We start from the raw sequence: 18,792 nt of genomic DNA, 5'->3' as shown, positions 1-18,792 counted from the left end.
GAGTACCGTAACTCAAAAGCGGGGCTCAGACGCCACAAAACACTAAAATCCCCAACGATACGCCTGTAGAGGATCTGGTGATGGTGGCTTCCTTGGGCTTCACAAAACAAATGAGCTGGAAGGTACACACCTGGCAGGTGGCGGCGGCGTCAGCACGCTGCGTCTGTCCATAGAGCCCCTCTGTGGGAGGGGTTGGTGACAGTTTCCTAGATGTCCCCATCCCGGAAGAATGCCAGGACTCAAATTCTCTGAATCGGCTCACACCACGGAGAATGCGACTGAGACCTGGGAGCTTCACTTTGCCCTGAGAGACAAGACAGCACCTCCTTCCTCCTCAGGGGTCTCGCCCTAATCACCCAGGCACCTGACTTGTTTGTAGATCCCTCCTGGGTGCGGCCTTTGGGCTCCTGTTCAGAACGGCAGCTCTCTTTGTGATTGATCCTCAGTCACCCCTAGTGGGACCACCAGACGTAACCCCGAGGTTTAGACTGAAGTTGCTGCCTCTAGATGTGAAGATTCGTAGGCTTGCATCCGTCCCAACCTATACACAAAATCTCCTGACACAAACTGTTCGGGGTGCACGCGGCTGTAGTTGTAGCCCTTGGCGGAGAGGCAGAAGGATCAGGAGTTCGTTATTTTCTATACTTGGTGAATTCAAGGTCAACTCAGCCTATGTGGAGCACTGAGTGCTCTACCAGAGGACAGGTATTCCATTCCCAGCACCCACATAATGGCTCACACCCATAGGCAACTCCAGTTCCAGGGGATGCGACACCCTCTTCTGGCCTTCCTGGGCACTGGCCACAGCCGTGGCTCACCCATTCACCCAGACAAAAACACCTACGCTCATAAAATATTTTTAAAATAAATTATTTTTTCAGATTTAATATGTTTTTAATTTTAATATAACATTTTGTGGGAATCCTCTGAAAATTTAAAATGCATTTCTATCATATTCACTTCCTATACCCTCTACACCTAGGTTCTCCCACTTCCCTTTCCCAACTTCCTATCCCCTTTTCCTCATTTTTCCTTTTTTACTGAAAATGTATGACTTTTTCATACAATACACCCTAATTACAACTTCCCCTCTCTCCCAGTTCCTCCTCACTTCCCCGTCCCTTCCAGATCCACTCCCTTTCTGTCTCTCATTAGAAACGAACAGGCTTCTAAGAGATAACCTGACAAAATAAAAGATGAGGAAAAACCATCTTATCAAAGTTGGACAAGGCAAACCAACAGAAGAAAAAGAGAAGAGTCCCAAGAGCAGGCACAAGAACCAGAGACTCACTTGTTCTCACACAGGAGTTCCATAAATACTTAGAAGCTGTAGTGTGTGCTCAGATGCCCTGGGCTGTGTAGGCCCTGAGCTTGCTACTTAATCCTCTGTGAATTCATAAGGTCCTTTGCCGCGCACCACGCTGTGTGCGCTGGCACCCAGTTCGCGAGCGTCGGGCAAGGGAGCTGGAGGTTAAAATACACAGACACACACAGACACACACAGACAGAGAGACAGCGACACAGCTCATCCTTGAATTCCCCAAGAATGCCCCCTTTATTGTGTCAGGGGCAGATTATATAGAGATAGCCACGCCCCAGCCAAACCCACCAGAAACCACTCTCCTGCCATCAGGAACTCCTGAAGGTCTCGTGCTCAGAGCAGCTGTAGGCCCTCAGATCAGGGGATTACAAGAAATTCAGGATCTGGGGTCTCACTGCTCCAACAGTCCTTGCTTAGCTTATTCAGACCACCTTGTTCTCCTGGTGTCCTCCAGCCCCTCCGGCTCTTACAGTCTTTTTGCATCCTCTTCTTTGGGGTTCCCTGAGCTTTGAGGGGAGGGATTTGATGGAGACTCTCTTCGATGCAGTTTCTGGCAGTGGGTCTCTGCCTCTGCTCCTGTCTGCCGCCAGAGGAAGCCTCTCTGAGGAGGACTGGATGAAAGCACTGGTCTATGAGAATAGCAGGCTATCGTTAGGATTCATTTTAATGATCTTTTTTTTTTTTCAGACCAGTAGTGTTTTGTTTTACCCTAGGTCTCCGAGTTATCCAGTGCCTGGGTCTTCATCACCCATGCAGTGTTGGGTATAGGTTTTGTCTCACGGAGTGGGCCTTAAGTCAAATCAGACAGCGGTTGGCTGCTCCCACAGTTTGTCCCATTGTCGCCCTAGGGCATCTTTTTGTTTGTTTTTGTTTTATGTTTTTGTTTTTCGAGACAGGGTTTCTTTGTGTAGCTTTGGAGTCTGACCTGGAATTCACTCTATGGACCAGGCTGGCCTCGAATTCACAGAAATTCGCCTGCCTCTGCCTTCTGAGTGCTGGAATTAAAGGCGTGCGCCGCCACCACCCCCGGCTTGCCCTAGGATATCTTGCAGGCAGGACAGATTGTAGGTTTTTATGGGGCCAGCTCATGCTCTGGGTCTGTTTCAGCGCCTTCGCACTATTGTTCTGAGATGTTTTTCTTCCTCTTTTCTTCCTTCCTTTCTTTCTCCCTCCCCCCTCCCTCCTTCTCTCTTTCTCTCTTTCTTTCTATTGTAACATGGCCGGGGATTGAACCTAGGGCCTCGCAATTGCTCTGCCACAGAGCCACGCCCCTAATGCCCTAATGAAAAACATGGCCTTCTCCTTTCTGCCATTCGGTTCTTAGCTAAAAACATCTGTTCTTTGTAGAAAGGCGTAGGCAGACTTCTATGTTCTACCAGTTGCTCCCCAAATAATTATGCGGAGACTATTAATTATAAACGCTCAGCCAATAGTTCAAGCTTGTTTTTAGCTAGCTCTAATAAATTAACCCATTTCTATTAATCTATGCGCTGCCCCGAGGCATGCTTACCTCATCTACGTACTTCCCATCCTGCTTGCTCAGCCTCTCATGGCGGCTCCTCAGATTCCATCCTTCTTCCCAGCGTCCTGGCTCCTCAGACTCCACCCTTTTTCTTCCCAGCATCCTCCTCGTCTGGCTCTCCCGCCAATCTCTTCTGCCCAGCTATAGGCCAGTCAGCTCTTTATTAACCAATAAGAGTAGTACATATTTACAGTGCACAAGGATTGTTCCACAGCAGTAACGCTTCCCCTAGGATCAACTCTCTTCTTTCTCTGTTTTGTGTGTCCCTTGCTAATTATAGTGACGGCCACCAAGTCTCCAGTAGGCCCGTATTGCCCTCGCCCAAAGCAAGCGCTTGTTCATAGCCCAGCATGGAAAGTAGAATCTTAGACGCTGAAAGGATGTGGCCCTCTGACGTGAGGGGAATAGGTCTTTGTGGTCGGTTCACCCAAGTCCTAGCTGATGAAGGCTTTTGCATTCCTTAATCTGGGGTGAGTTTGTCTGTCTGTGATGGTTAGGGAGGGCCAGTTAGCAATGGTGATGGCGGTCCCATTGCTGCATACTGGATTTTGATGGTAAGTGTTCAGGTGGAAGCTCCCCTTGGCCTCATTCCAAACCCCGCCTTCCTCAGAGAGCCCACCAAGCAGTGGCTCCTCCCCCGGAGCTTCAGTCCTTAGACCTGCCATGTGATTTCTCCTCCCCCCTCCCTTGCCTCACTTCCGGGGGAGGGGGGGCGACACACTACTTGAGAGTCACCCTGGGGCGCTTTGCTCATTAAACCTGGTTTTTTTAATTCGGCTTTATCTGGCTTATTGTGTTGGTGGAGAAACGTACTCCCAGGGATCCATAAATACTTATCAATAAGCGGAACTATCCCTGGTAAGAGTCCAAGTAGGTTCACCTTGAAAAGGAAAATTTCAAGTCTCTTGCAAGTGCATGGAAGCTCAGAATCCTCAGTGGATGGTTAACCCCAGGGCCACCACAAACGAGGACATGGGCTTTGGGGATTTGCTTTCCAGACCTCAGCCTACAGACTCTTCAATTCTTTGGGCTAGAAGTAGGGCACCCAGTTAAACTTGGGCTTCAGATAAACTCTATACATATTTTTAAGCAGGTCTCTCTAAATAGCCCAAGGTGGCCTTGAACATCTGCTCTTCTTGCCTCAAAGTCTCAAGTGCTAGTATTGCAGAGATGAGCCACCATGCTCTGCTCACAAAATAGAATTTTTAGTGTAACTTTATCCCAATAATATATGAGACATCTTAAAATTTTGATACATGTTTTTAAATAACATTTTATAAAAATTTCAAGAATTTCATACAATGAATTTTGATCCTATGCGTTCTCCGCCTCCTAGACCCCCCACGCCACTCTTACCTCCCTACCCACCCAACTTTGAGTTCTCCTCCTCCTTTTCTTCCTCCTCTTCTTCTTCACCTATGGAATACAGTTTGTGTTGCCCAACTACTCTTGGGAGTGGAATCCACCCTAGAGTGTGGTCAACCTATCAGGGTCAACACCATTAACTAAAACCCACTCTCTCTCCTGCAGCTACCAAACACACCTCAGCTAGTGTGGGCTTTGTCTGATTCCAGCAGGCCTTGCGTGTGCTGTCAGAATTCCTGTGAGTTCTTACGTGGAATTTCCCTGTTGTGTTCGAAGCACACTGTCTCCTCGAAGTCACCCACTACCTCTGACTTGTTCAATCTTTCTGCCTCCTCTTCTTCGAAGGTCCCAGAGTCTGACAGGGAGGAGGGTGACATGCAAGTCGCACTTAGGACTGAGCTCTCCACGACGGAGGCATTTCTATAGTTAAAAAATTACATTAGACATGTGACAAAAATACTTCTTTATCTGAAATCCAAGTTTACCTGGACACCCCATAGTCTACTGGGCAACTTAAAATGCATGTCTTCCCTAGGGTAAAATGTTGGGACTGGGGAAACACAGGCCACCAAGAGCTGTGTGAGTATGTGTGTTTCCTAAGGATAGAATGAGGTTAACTTCTTTCATGCCAAATAAGTAATCACAGACAACCCGCTAGGAAGCCAGACTCATGACTATCATGAGACTCAAGATCAAGAATGAGAAAAAAAATTATTTATTTTTTTTAGATTACTAGTCAGAGAAGCCGCCTTCACACACACAGCCAGTCAGTCACCACACAGAGGGCTGTCTCCACAAGAAGGTAAGAGCACTGGCTTCTTTCAGAACAGGCCTTGGGGGGCTCTTCTGTCCCTGCTCTGGGCCTTCTTGAATCGCAGGTGTCAGCAGAATTACCCTCCTCCCTGTTTGTGAGTGTCTCCTTCTGGAGGTTACAGTCTCTTAGATTCTCTCTCAGTCCTCCAAGGTTGCTAAGAACAGTGATTGGGGGGGTTGATGATACCAGGAACCCCCCCTTTTTTTTTGTTTTTTTCGAGACAGGGTTTCTCTGTGGCTTTGGAGCCTGTCCTGGAACTAGCTCTTGTAGACCAGGCTGGCCTCGAACTCACAGAGATCGCCTGCCTCTGCCTCCCCAGTGCTGGGATTAAAGGGGTGCGCCACCACCGCCCGGCACCATGAATCCCTTTGCACTAGATGTAGTCTGTCACCCAAAGGGACTTCTGCTGGCTTGATGGGGTGGGGTACACTTGTCCTGTAACTGTTTGCCGAGGCTCTGAGCTTGAGGGAGGTGCATACAACAAACAACAAATGCAGAATTAATTCGGTCTCCTGTGTGTCAGCACAGGCTTCACCCCATCACTGCTCTCCTGAGAGGATCCCCAAGCTCAAGTGTAATTTCTTTTTACCCGGGGAAGGGCAATTACACACAGAATACCCCCTCACCCCCATGGAAAGAAGTCGCACTGTGAAAAATGAAAGTTCTGATTTTGCTCTTCTTCAAAACGGAGCTAACTAATGTAATTCCATGGGGATAGGCCTTTAAAATGTATAGAAACCATAAAACCCCACCCCACAATAACAGCAAGGGGTGAAGCTTCCATTATTGCTTTTTTAATGAGCTTACCTTAATTATGGCCACTGTAGCCCATGAGAATTTTGTTGGTATTTATTTATACACATTTTAGGGTTAGGGTTTTGTGTGTGTGTGCGCGTGCGTGTTTGGGTTGGGTGTGTTAGCACACACCTTTAATTAATTCTAGAACTTGGAAATCAGAGGCACACAGATCTTTATGAGTTCAAGGTCCAGTCTACATATTGAGTTCTTAGACAGCCAGGGCAGTGCAGTGAAACTCTGTCTAAAAGAAAAAATAAATTTAAATTCTTAGCCATGAGACCTGGATAGATGAAAACAGAAATTGAAGTGAATGGGAGGAAAAACAAATTACTAGATGAAATGAAGTCCTGGCCTTCCTATGTTTGTCTTGGGTAATATGTATTTGGCCAAAAGGGGTGGGTTCCCTTGTTGAAAAGTGGGTTTGGAAGATGAAATGTCACTACGACCTTCACCCTGGCCAACCTCAGGCTACAGTGTGCTGGTAAACATCTCCCTGGGTATCGTAACCTTTAGCTTGACCAGAGATCGATGACAATGGTAATTTTGGAGAAAAGCAATGCATCCTTTGTTTTTGATTTTTGAGACAGGGATTCTATTTGTAACCGCCCTGGCTGTCCTGGAACTCGCTCTGTAGATCAGGCTGTCCTTGAACTCACAGAGATTTGCCTGCCTCAGCTGCCCGAGTGCTGGGATTGAAGGCATGTGCAACCAGTGCCTAGCTTCTTTTATTTCTTTTAAAACTTATGATTAAGCCGGGCGGTGGTGGCACACGCCTTTAATCCCAGCACTTGGGAGGCAGAGGCAGGTGGATCTCTGTGAGTTCGAGACCAGCCTGGTCTACAAGAGCTAGTTCCAGGACAGGCTCCAAAGCCACAGAGAAACCCTGTCTCGAAAAACCAAAAAAAAATAAAATTAAAAAATAAATAAATAAATAAATAAATAAATAAATAAAACTTATGATTACACGATGTGCCCGCATGTGTGTGTGTGTGTGTGTGTGTGACAGTGCACGTGAGAGGGTCAAAAGACAATGCCACGGAGCTGCCTTCCACCTTCATCTGGGGGTTTGGGGAGCACACTCAGGTTGTCAGACCTGTGTAGCCAACATCTTTGCACACTGAATCATCCTTCAGCCCCACCGCTTGTTCTAACAACTATTGCCCTAGGCCAGCAACACCAGAGAAAGCAGGAACAGAAACCTTTCTGATTTTATCACAGATTCAAACTGAAGGCTGGGGAGACACGATCCCCCATGGTAGCTTAGAGTTCGCATGCTATGTTTCATTTGCAGTTTCTTCTTGGATAGAACTTAATTCTCCTGTAATTAAAAGGCGTCAGAAACCTAAGCTATTTCCAAAGCTCTTGGAATTGATGAGAGGAGGTACGAATCCCGACAGGCAGGACCGAGAGGATGTGTTAGCTGACACCCATCCTGGGGACAGTCTCTGTGAGATGCGTGAGGGTGTTTTGGATACACTAAACAATGCCGATGTGACCTTCCTTTAGGTGTCCTCCGAGTTCACACAATGCCACGAGAAGAGGATCACTTCAGTTACCCCAAGAAGGGGCACGGCCACTCTTATGTCACTGCTGAAGAGTAAGTTAATAAGCAGACTTTCTGGGCTTTCCAGTTCGCCATTTGCAGACAAAGCCTGTTGACTTCCACCCACACATGCCAACCACTGCCACCAGGGCAGACCTGGTGGCCCTATAATGGTCTCACTCACACCTCAAATGGTTGGGAGATGGAAGTGAGAAAAGTTAAATATTGCTATTTTTGTCTGTATCCTTGGGCCTTGGTTGTTGGTTCCAAAGTTGGGAAACATCTATCCAGGACCCAGCCATCTCCTTCCTCAGGCCAATCCCATCAACTCCTCTCAGGACTCCGGTGGGAACTCGGCAGACAGAATAGCGTTAAGATGCTAAACAACCAGCCAGTAGGGGCATGTGTGTGGGTGTCAGCCTGCATGCAGAGTCCAGACTGGAGATGGTGGCCATGACTTTTGCACCATGGTGCCGTTCGACAGAAAGATGTTTGGACTTCTGAGTTAATTAATAATAAGTATTTATGCGATCATGACTTCTAAGAACTCAGTACATGGTTCGGAGATACTGTTCTATATCTCTGAAAAAGTCCAGAGTCCACTGGGAAAGTTGGGCAGGAAGCAACTCCAGGATCTGTAAGTGCTCTCAGGGGAACCCAGGACCCACTCTGCAGGTGCTAGGAATGCGAAGGGTGTGGCAGGAGGGGAACCTGAGCCGGGAGTCCAGCCAGGCATTGATGAGACCAGCAGTTCTCACCCTTCCTAATGCCGCGGTTCCTCATGTTGTGGTGACCCCCAACCATAGAATTATTTCCCTGCTAATTCATAACTACTGTTATGGATCACAATATAAATATCTGATTTGCAGAATATTGATATTTGATCCTCGTGAGTCTTTTAATGGGGGGTGGTGATGACCCACACGTAGGAAACCACTGATTTAGACCATCTTTAAGCCATCTGTTCAGAACCCCAGCAGATCTGTTCCCCTTGTAGGAAGAGTTTCTGGAAACGCTTACATAAATCACACAGAGTCAAACAAGCAAATGAGGAACAGACTCCATCCACGGAGTCTAGCTGGGAGCATTTTCCACACCTCAGCATAGCCAGTGCAGAGGTAGGGGAAGTGATAAATTCCAGAAAACTGCCTCAGTAAGATAAAGATACTGCTTAGGTGGGGAGGTAGATTGGACGTGGTATCGTTTTGTCATCTTTAGGGTAACTCCACTTAAACTATATTCTTCTTAGACTAGAATTTTATTTTCTCTCATTTGGTAGTCCAGGCATCCTAGCCCACAAGTTCCCTTCCTTCTTGTTGTACCTGGACATTGCTCCTATCTAATAAGTGAAGATAGTGTGCCCTCAGCTTAGGGTTTCCCCAACAGAAACTCGGGAACCAAGGGAAGGCTGGGGGCTGGGGAACTGGGAGGCTGGAGGGCTGGGGGGCTGGGGCCACTGTTCCACTGGCACTCAGCCTCCATGCCCTACACCACGGCACCCACGTCTGCCCGCTGTGTGCCCCACACCACGACACCCATGTCTTCCCCACACACCACGACACTCATGTCTGCCCACCGTGTTGTATGTGGGAAAAAGCGCAGAGAAACCAGGAGACCAGGAGATACGCGACAGGATGTGGTGATGTTGGGATTTAAGCGCAGCTCTGTTTGTCCATGAAGCACTAAGCCAGTGGGCTAACAAAAGCAAGTATTTGCACAGTCCTATTCAAATAGAAGAGAGGCCAGAGATCAGCATCTCTCACTGCCAAGCCGGAAGCCGGAGGCAGGCATTGTCAGCTCAGTGGGCTGACAGCTGAATTGTCCTTTATGGTCCTTCACCATCAGTTCCAACTGGTGAAGCTAAGAGCCACACCCACAGCCAATGCAAAATTACTCTCCAGGTCTAGGAAGGAAGATGGACACCATTAAGTCACCTTCAGTATGAGGACCTGGTTAAGCAGGTGGAGCCTTGAGGAGACAAAGGCACGGAAGTAACAAGGGGCAGCAGACACTGCAGGATGTTGCTTCTGTCCCTGGGGCTGAGGGGACAACTAGGAAGGCAGGGGTCACTGGAACCTAAAATGGAGGAGAGCAACCCCTTAGAAAGGGGCCCAAAAGACTGAAGGGGATTTCTGTTGACTGCTTCCTGTGTGCTCAGGCCTCTGGCCAGTGGGGCACTGGTTAGCTGGTGGGGGCATGGAGAGGCCGGTTCTGAGAGTGGCAGGGAGAGAGGGGGCAACTGAACTGACCAGCAGTGTGAAGAGCGGCTACAGGGGATGCCGAACAAAGCAGGAATCAAACTGTCACCAGGACGCTTCCGCTTCCGTTTCTGGGAAACTCAGCAGGGGCCACGGGCAAAGCAGAATTAGGGTCTGCAGAGTCCACTGCCAGCATCCCAGAGCAGGACATAAGAAGGTGGGTTTGGAGTTGGGGACAGCAGTTTACACAGGGCCCCTGTGGCTTATTAGCATCATGTTAGGTCCCCTTCACTGAAGGTTCGTGCGTTCTTGCATCTGGCCAAAGAGTTTGTGCAGGGTCAGGAGAACACTATGGTGTTTTCCGAGAACCCAGAAAGGTCCCTGGTCCAGCGCAGAAGCAAAACAGCCGCTCAGTCTGCACATATGGATGTTGTCATGTCCATGACATCACCAGAGGCTCCAGCACAGTGCAGTAACACTTTGGACCCCAGTCCTTGAAGGACATGACCACAGAGTACCTGAAGCAACACGATTTCGTGCAGGGTAGTGAAAGAGACCAGGGAAGAACTCGAGAAAATCACCGCACAAGGCCACCGATATCAGGACCTCACTCATCTGGCTGCCTGTTTAAATGGGAGGGTCGGACACAGGGGAGCACAGGGGGACACAGGGAGCAGAGGAATCTGTATTGAAGCGATATATCTCTGTAATTCTCGGAGGATATTTCTCCTCCTCTGAAATCTGCCGGAGGTACAATGAGGAAGAATGATATGCAATAAACTCCCACAGCGAGTCAGAAAGGGCTACTGCTGCTTGTTAGCTCTCTCGGAAGCCTCAGTAGACGGGGGTCTTACACCCTCGACTGGGAATTTGCCTAAATGCAGATTCCTAGGCGCCCCCTCCAAAAGAAGTCACTTTAGGCCAGGCGTGGTGCCCCAGGGTCTGCACTTGAATTGCACTTCAGGTGACTGAGGAGCCTGCTAGGCTGGACAGCGGCTTCCTCTGGCGTGTCTGGCGTTCTTTGATGTCTTATGCTTTCAGTCACTCGTGTGCATAGTCTAAGGACAACGTGACCATGCGTAAGGAGCTGGAACAGAGCCCTGTCTGTGTCGAGACGCTCCTAGAAAGAGCAGAGGGTGAAGCGAGAGCACGCGCATGCTGGGAAATTGTGTCAGCTGCCTGCTGACATGACAGCCATTGAACACTCCTTGTGACAGCATCACCTTAGATGGTTCCCCCCCCCCCCAGGAAAGTGCTTGACAGTGGTCCTAGGTTGGGCCTGAATCCTAGAGCTTTCTTGATGGCTGGCTAGTATCACTATGCTGATTCCACCATGTGCTGGCTGCGCAGCCGGAGCATTTTGGCAGCCTAATGTCGGCTGTAAAAACAAACTACGCCTAGCTCAGAGAGATTGCTGTGAAGATAAAACATGGGGGCGGGGCAGTAGCACAGGGCCTGGTACAAAACGGTGTTCAGAGGAGGTCTCAGTGCCTGGGACTTGGGTGTTTGGGTCATGCAGTTGCTAACTTTACTCGTGGGTTGACCTACACAAGGGCAGAGCTTCCTTTGACACAGACATCTTCCAGGTCTCTCCATCCCATCTAGAGTTGACAACCTTGAGATGAAAGTAGGTGGTAATGGCAAAACTTCCTCCTTCATTCACCCTCGTACCCCTGCAGCCACTCGGTTCTGTAAGCATCACCCAGCCTGGCAGAGCATTTCTTAGCAAGCTCACAGTTGCAGACAGTGTCTGGCCCTCAGTGCGGATCGTACCGAGTACCATGCAGATGGCAGCTGACTGGCAGTTTCATACAGGAACACACATGCTAGGCCTTTGCAGCAACTGTACTGCTCCCCAGGGAACTCCGGACACAGGACACAGCGGTTGGCTAAGAGCCTCACAACAGCACCCTGATGCTCAGGACCTGATGCACAAATAAGAGACAGCGGAACTCTGCACTAGGGCCAGCTCAGACTCTTCTCCTTGGGTCACAGGGTCACATCAGTTTAGGGCAGGGATAGCCTCAGGCTCACACCCTGACTCTGCCTGGTGATAGCTCTGGGTGGCAGCCCACTGATCCTCTGAATTCATTTCTTCCTCTGTGAAGTGGCAATAATGATTGGTTCCTTGCTGCAGAGTTACAACACTGGCTCAAAGCCAGTGCTCATTTCTACTTCCCTTTTCTGGATTGAGTTGGGGAAAATGCCTAAAAGAGCTGTGTTGAGAAGAAAATATTTACTTCTTCAGTAAACGTTCTGTCCACACAACAGTCAGGTGCCAAGGCACGCCTTATGCTTGGGACTTGGGTGCTCCATGCTTAAGAGCTCCTAAACTAGGCCCTATCCTTAGATATTGGAGCTGGAGGTCTGGTCAGGTGCCCTGTGTGGAAAACAGCAAACTATCTGGAGACTAGAAGATGCTTTTCTGGACCATGGAAAGGGAGAAGGTTTGTTGTTTCACTGCAGTCTGGACCAGTGTTTCTGAGCAAGGTTGGACGTGTCTATCTCTTGGTCCAGGGCCGCAGGGATTGGCATCCTGACTGTGGTCCTGGGCATTGCTCTGCTCATCGGCTGCTGGTACTATAGGAGACGAAGTGGATACCGAACATTGACGGTGAGTCAGGGTTCCCTGCCGGGCCCCAGTCTTCTTCTGAATCTCTGAGGATGCCCTCACATGTGTGTGCATGCTGCACATGCCATGGTACGGGGGTGGAGGCAGAAGACAACTTTCTGGAGTTGGTTTTCTCCTTCCGCCATGTGGGGCTCGGGAGCAGTCAGTCTGGGTAGAAATCACTCTTCGCTCCCTGCCAAATGCCAAGTTCTTCTAACTCTGTCATACCATGGTCCCCAAGGGTTTGTTGCTGCTGCTCACACCAGCATGAGAAAAACAACCTCCCTGCAACATCAGGGTGTGCTACTGAGTTTTTTTTCCTTCATTCATTTATCTGTCCATTGGTCCTGAAGTGATCAAGGGCAAACTTGTCATAATGCTAATGTTAGAAAGGGGCCTTAACAAGATCTCCTGAGTAAACTGAGAGCATGGGGACCTTGGGGGAAGGTTGAAGGGGGAAGGGGAGAGGCAGGGAGGGGAGCAGAGAAAAATGTAGAGCTCAATAAATATTAATAAAAAATGTATATAAAAAAAGAAAACCAGGGAGGGAGGAACAAAAAGAAAGAAAGAAAGAAAGGAAAGAAAGAAAGAAAGGAAAGAAAGAAAAGAAAGAAAGAAAGAAAGAAAGAAAGAAAGAAAGAAAGAAAGAAAGAAAGAAAGAAAAGAGGCCTTAAAAACCTGAATATTTGTGTAGGTTCCCAAGCAAAGTCTGGGTGTTTTGAGACCGGCAAGGCACAGAAAGGTAGGAAGATTTAAGTGTGATCTCAAAGGGAAACCAAGGGCTACATAGTAAAAACAAGTATTTTAGTACTGAAAGCCACTATATGGGAGAGATGGCTCAGCGGCTGAGTGCCCTGGCTGCTCTTCCAGAGGACCCAGGTTCGGTTCCCAGCACCCACATGCTGGCTCACAGCCCTCTGTAACTGCAGTCTCAGGGGATCTGATAAGCTCTTCTGGCCTCTGCAGGAACCAGGAATGCTCATGGCAGCACACAGGCATACATTCTGGCAAGACACCCATAGACATAAAATAAATAATAAAATAAAAAATTAAAGCCACTAGCTAGGGATGGTAGTGCCTGCATGTAGTTTTCAGCACTTAGGAAGGCTGAGCCAGGAGGGCAGAGTTCGGGCCACCACAGGCTACCAGGAAGAAGGTGTTGAAAACAACAATAAAGCACCCCTCCCGATCCCCCATCAGACTTTCACACACATCACTTCAAAGTTAGATTGTCATAGAATCATCAAAATGTCTTGTCACAGAAACAGCAAAAGCATACTCAAAAAACAAAGCACTGAACTCGGGTGGGTGAAATACGGCAAAGTGGACGGAAAGTTTCAGAAGTGTGAACCCTCTGCAAGTCTGACCTGCACTTTGCTTTTCAAAACCTTCGCTCTATCCTCTCTGGAAGAAGGGAGACCCTAACAAAACTCCACCAGTACCAGGCACAGCTCAAGCTCCCCAGAAGGCATATGAACCCCAATTTCCAGCCCATAGCCCAGGCTGCCTCCCTGGCATGTGCATGCCCTCAGTCCACATACTCAAATCATACTCGCTTTCCTCTCCCTTTTTTTTTTTTTTTTTTTTTTTTGTTTTTTTTGTTTTACAAGATAGGGTTTCTCTGTGGTTTTGGAGCCTATCCTGGAACTAGCTCTTGTAGACCAGGCTGGTCTCGAACTCCCTCCTTCTTTCTCTTGAGACAGGGTTTCTCTGTATAACAGCCTCGGCTGTCCTGGAACTCACTTTGTAGACCAGGCTGGCCTTGAACTCACAGAGATTCACCTGCCTCTGTCTCCTGCATGCTGGGATTAAAAGCATGTGCCACCACTGCCCAGTCATACTCGCATTTTTTAAACGCTGGCTGTCTTCAGGCTCCCAGCTGAAATGTTCCTTTTCCAGGAAACTGGGTGGCATCTGTGTCTCTCTTTCCCAACTGCTTTTTAGCTGAGGGTCCAGAGTGTAAACCAGAGGCAAAGCACATCGGGAGCCACACCATCAAGCAGAGCCCTCTAGTGATGGCACTACCTTGCAGTTGGTTATTTACTGTTTGGATGCAGGGCATCAAGATTTGGCTTCATTGTGCACCACTGACTTCTGGGGGCCTTAGACACTAACTCTTCCATACCTCACTGGTTCTGCTCCACACCTTGTCATGGCAAAAACACAACAGAAAAAAATGCTTACTGTTTTCTTTTTTTTTTAAAAAAAAAAATATTTATTTATTTATTATCTATACAATATTCTGTGTGTATGCCTTTAGGCCAGAAGAGGGCACCAGACCCCATTACAGATGGTTGTGAGCCACCATGTGGTTCCTGGGAATTGAATTCAGGACCTTTGGAAGAGCAGGCAATGCTCTTAACCTCTGAGCCATCTCTCCAGCCCTGCTTACTGTTTTTTTTTTAACATACACATCTTCATCTTTTATTTTCATCTTCAATTATACACATGTATGTGTCTACATGTGGGCATGTATATGAGAGAGCCTGTGTTCATAGAGGTCAGAAGCCAGTCTCCCTGGGCTCAGAGCTACAGGCAGTTGTGAGCTACTAAACATAGGTGCAGGGAATTGAACATGGGCCCTTTACAAGAATAGCAAATACTTCTAACTGCAGTCATCTCTCTAGCCCCATTTCTCTCTCTCTCTCTCTCTCTCTCTCTCTCTCTCTCTCTCTCTCTCTCTCATCTATTTTGATGTGTATGAGTGTTTGCCTACATGGATGAAAGAGCACCACATGTATGCAGTACCCATAGAGGCCAGAAGGGGGTTTAGAATCCCCTGGAACTTGTATGATAGATGATGGTGAGCCATCACACCAGTGCTGGGAACGGAACCTGGGTCCTTTGAGAGAGAAGCAAATGCTCCTAACCACCAAGTCATCTCTCTAGCCCCATGTCCTTATTTTTTGAAGGACAATTTCACAAGCTGTTCATTTTGTAAATGCAGTCTTCCCGGGACTTCTCTTCAAAGCCTCCAGTGAGGGACAGCTGGTGCTGGGCACTTCCTTGGCAGTCTTTAGTTAGTTCCAACACAACTCTGAGAAGTGGGTTGTACTGTCCTGCTACTACAGAGCTAACAACTGGAATCAACAGAGGTAAAGGGAGTGAGGAGCCGCAGCAAGTCAGTGGCAGCAGCTAGTTTAAAGCCCATTTTAAAAATGTTGTTTCTTTTATCTTTTCGTTCATGGACTCAGTTCTTATATTTTTTTAAACTATTCATTTTTATGACTTTGTATTTCAGGACAAAAGACTTTATGCTGGTATGCAAAGTACCCTGAAGGAAAGATGCCCTAGTGATGGTCATCAGGAGAGCGGACTGTCTTTGCAAGAGAAAAAACAGCAGCCTGTGGTAGGTGGAGATTGTGCATCTGGGCATTTTCATGTTAGCTGCTTTCAGGTCAAGTGAACAAAGTAGTTTCCATTGAAAAAGCAATACAAGTCAGGTGGTGGCGGCACATGCCTTTAATCCCAGCACTTGGGAGGCAGAGGCAGGCAGATCTCAGTGGGTTCAAGACCAGTCTGGTCTACAGAGTGAGTTCCAGGACAGCCAGGGCTACACAGAGAAACCCTGACTTGAAAACAAACAAACAAAAGCAACTTAATATCACTGAACTCTTAACTGGCCAATAATGGTCAAAATTAGGGCTGGGATCATAACTCAATGGTAGAGCACTCGCCTTGCATGCATAAGGACCTAGATTTAATCCACACAACTGCCTCTCCTCCATAAAGGTCAAAATGGTAATTTTTATTGAAATATTTTATAATAAAAGCAAACAAAATGGGAAATAGATTTTCTTAAGTTTTATATTCTTACATTTAGATTTTACAGTCTCTGCATCTAAGAGCCACAGGAGGGTTTTTTCCTATAGAACTGAGCCACCACATCTATTAAACACTTGAAGCATAGTAGTTTGAAAGAAGTAGTTTCATGATGTATGTTTCAGAGGCAGAATACATGAATAGAGCTACTACTGACCCGAGGGTTTGATGTTGAAATGACTGTATTTAGTTAGGTATTTTATCTAATTTACCTGCTTTATAAAGGTGAAGTTATTAGGAATTTAAGTTCTACATGTGACTTGCATGCACTTCTGTAAACTAAGCACAGTAAAGTAATGGACATTGACTCTGGGGTCAGGTAACTGTGTTTGATTCTTAGCTCCATGACTTTACTGTTTGTGACCTAAGGCAAGTGACTTGTCCATGCCTCATTTCCCACTTGACAACATTTCTTATGACTGAGCATTAACTGGATAACTGACACATTTGTGCTCAGCTGGTAGATAAATGTGTCTCCCCCAACCTTCATGGTGTTGTCTTTGGATGATGTTTATCTCTGAGCTGCCCCTGCCCCCGGCCCTAAATATGCCTTTAGACACACCTAATAGAGAACTCTGTGGGTGAAGAGGCAGCATTTGAGTGACTCACACATGATTCGAGAATTCACAGGCAGGTGAGTTTCTTCAATGGGGACCTGCTGCCAAACTTGACAGCTTTGGGTTTGATCCCTGGGACCCAGGTGGTAACAGGAGAGAACCAATTTCCCAAAATTATTCCCTAACATCCACATGTATGCTGTGGCACAGGTGCTGCCCTCAAAACAAAGTAAATAATTTAGATTTTGGGAAGCCTCTCCTCTTGTTTTTTCCTCCACCACTGTTTCAACATATGCATTTGTGAGATCTAACCATTACTCCATTGGACAAAAACGTATGTATGAACATTTAGATGCTTTGGTCCAGAGCAAAGGTATCAATGAGATGCAAGCTGTGTTGCCTCACCCCTCCCAGAACATGTACACTGCTGTCAAGCTCACTGCTCTTCCTTCCTCATCCTCACAGGTTCCCAACGCTCCACCTGCCTATGAGAAGCTCTCTTCAGACCAGTGCCCACCACCATATTCACCCTGAACACCAGAAAGGGGCTGGGAATGCAGAAATGGTTTCTCTCACGCTTTTGCTTTAAGGCCGGCAGACGCCCGTGTTTTTCAGAAGGCTATATAATGAGCATCTCTACACTTAACAGGCCAGTGCTAAGTTCTTGTTAGGGCAACCAGAGGATAGTGAGGATTCACAAGAAATAGGACCCTGGGAAAAGTTTTAATAAACACTTTAATGCATCTGTCCCAGAAGAAATGCTATTAAATCATCGTCGTCATTTTGAGGGGTAAACTCCATGGATAATCTGTGAGCATCTGAATTGTGAAGAAAATACTTTTTCTAACTTTCTTTTTATTCTTTGGGTCTTTCACATCATTCATCTTGACCATTCACTTCCCATCCCTTTGTTTCCTCCCTCTGCCCTTGCAACCTCACCCCTCTTAAAATAGAATAAAATAAAATTTAAGAGAAAAAAGGAAATAAAGAAACTCACCCTGGAAGCTGTAGGCACATACAGGAGACTCCTCTCACTCTAGGGATTTAGTAGTGAGCTTCATGGGACTGAAGCTATGCCAGAGGCATCAGTGAACTAGGTTCCATGAGAGTTTAGAGAATTCTTTTGAGACAGTAGGTGAAGTTTTAGGTTACTTTGTTTTATAAATTGGGTATATAAACACATTCATTGAATAAGTCCTATCCATGTGTAATATGATACATTTAAAAAGAAGTTTTGCCAGGCAGTGATGCACACCTTTTAATCCCAGCACTCGGGGGGCAGAGGCAGGCAGAGCTCTGTGAGTTGGAGACTAGTCTGGTCTAGAGTGAGTTCCAGGACAGCCAGGACTGTTACACACGGAAGCACTGTCTTGAAAAAGAAAGAAAAAAAGAAGCAGAAAGTTTTATGTTCTATGCATTGGCGATTTGCCTGTGTGAGGGTGTCAGAGTTCTGGAACTGGGGTGATAGGCAGTTATGAGATGTCATGTAGGTGCTTGGAATTGAACCGGGTCCTCAAGTGCTCTTAACCACCGAGCCATCTCTCTCCAGCCCCCTACAATGCATTTTAAGCAGCACCCACATGACATCTCTTGAAAACCAAGTTTTTTTTGTTTGTTTGTTTTTTTGTTTTTTTTTTTAAATACTGATAGGGAAATGGGGAAGGGGAGGAGTAGGTGATCAAGTAGAGCAGAGACACACTGGTAAAGTAAAGGCAGTCTTAGAGCATGAATATGCATTTCGCGACAGAGAGAGAAGTGGTGTATGTCTGCATTGAGGTAGTAAGATCAAGGGTTTGGGGCTAGCCTAACCTACACTGACAAAAACAATTCTATTTTCCCTTTCACACTGAATAATTTCTTTTCTGCCCCCCTCCTGGATGCTAGGGATGGGACCTATGACCTTGTACAAATTAGGCAAACACTCTACCATTGAGTTAGTCATCAGTATAAAACAATTGTTTGAGAAATCTGAACAACATTTTAGGAACACTCGCTATCCTTTCCACCTCAATAACATTTTGATATAATTTGAATGGAAACCTTTAGGTCTCCTCATTTTCTTTTCTTACATATGTGGGTGTATATGTTGTGTGGGTTCTATGGAGGCCAGAGAAGGGTATGGGGTTCCCTGGAGCTAGAGTTACAGGCAGGTGTTGAGAATTCAGGTAAGGGAAGTAGAATGGCACCCAAGTACTCTGGAAGAGCAGCAAGTGCTCTCAAACACTAAACCAAACCATCTCT

General features: G+C 47.0%; 1 protein-coding gene across 1 annotated transcript; it reads left to right on the top strand.

Moving 5' to 3' along the window:
* The first annotated feature begins 7,346 nt into the window (after positions 1-7,346).
* On the top strand, positions 7,347-17,130 carry Mlana (melan-A). Its single transcript, XM_057779517.1, has 4 exons — positions 7,347-7,417; positions 12,079-12,175; positions 15,414-15,521; positions 17,017-17,130. The coding sequence occupies exons 1-4, from the start codon at positions 7,347-7,349 to the stop codon at positions 17,083-17,085; spliced, it is 345 nt and encodes a 114-aa protein (XP_057635500.1). The 3' UTR covers positions 17,086-17,130.
* Positions 17,131-18,792: the final 1,662 nt, after the last annotated feature.

The sequence above is a fragment of the Chionomys nivalis genome, chromosome 8 (assembly GCF_950005125.1).
Source record: "Chionomys nivalis chromosome 8, mChiNiv1.1, whole genome shotgun sequence".
Taxonomy (NCBI): Eukaryota; Metazoa; Chordata; class Mammalia; order Rodentia; family Cricetidae; genus Chionomys; species Chionomys nivalis.
The sequence above is the reverse complement of the archived record's forward strand: the minus strand, read 5'-3'. Positions and strand labels throughout refer to the sequence as shown.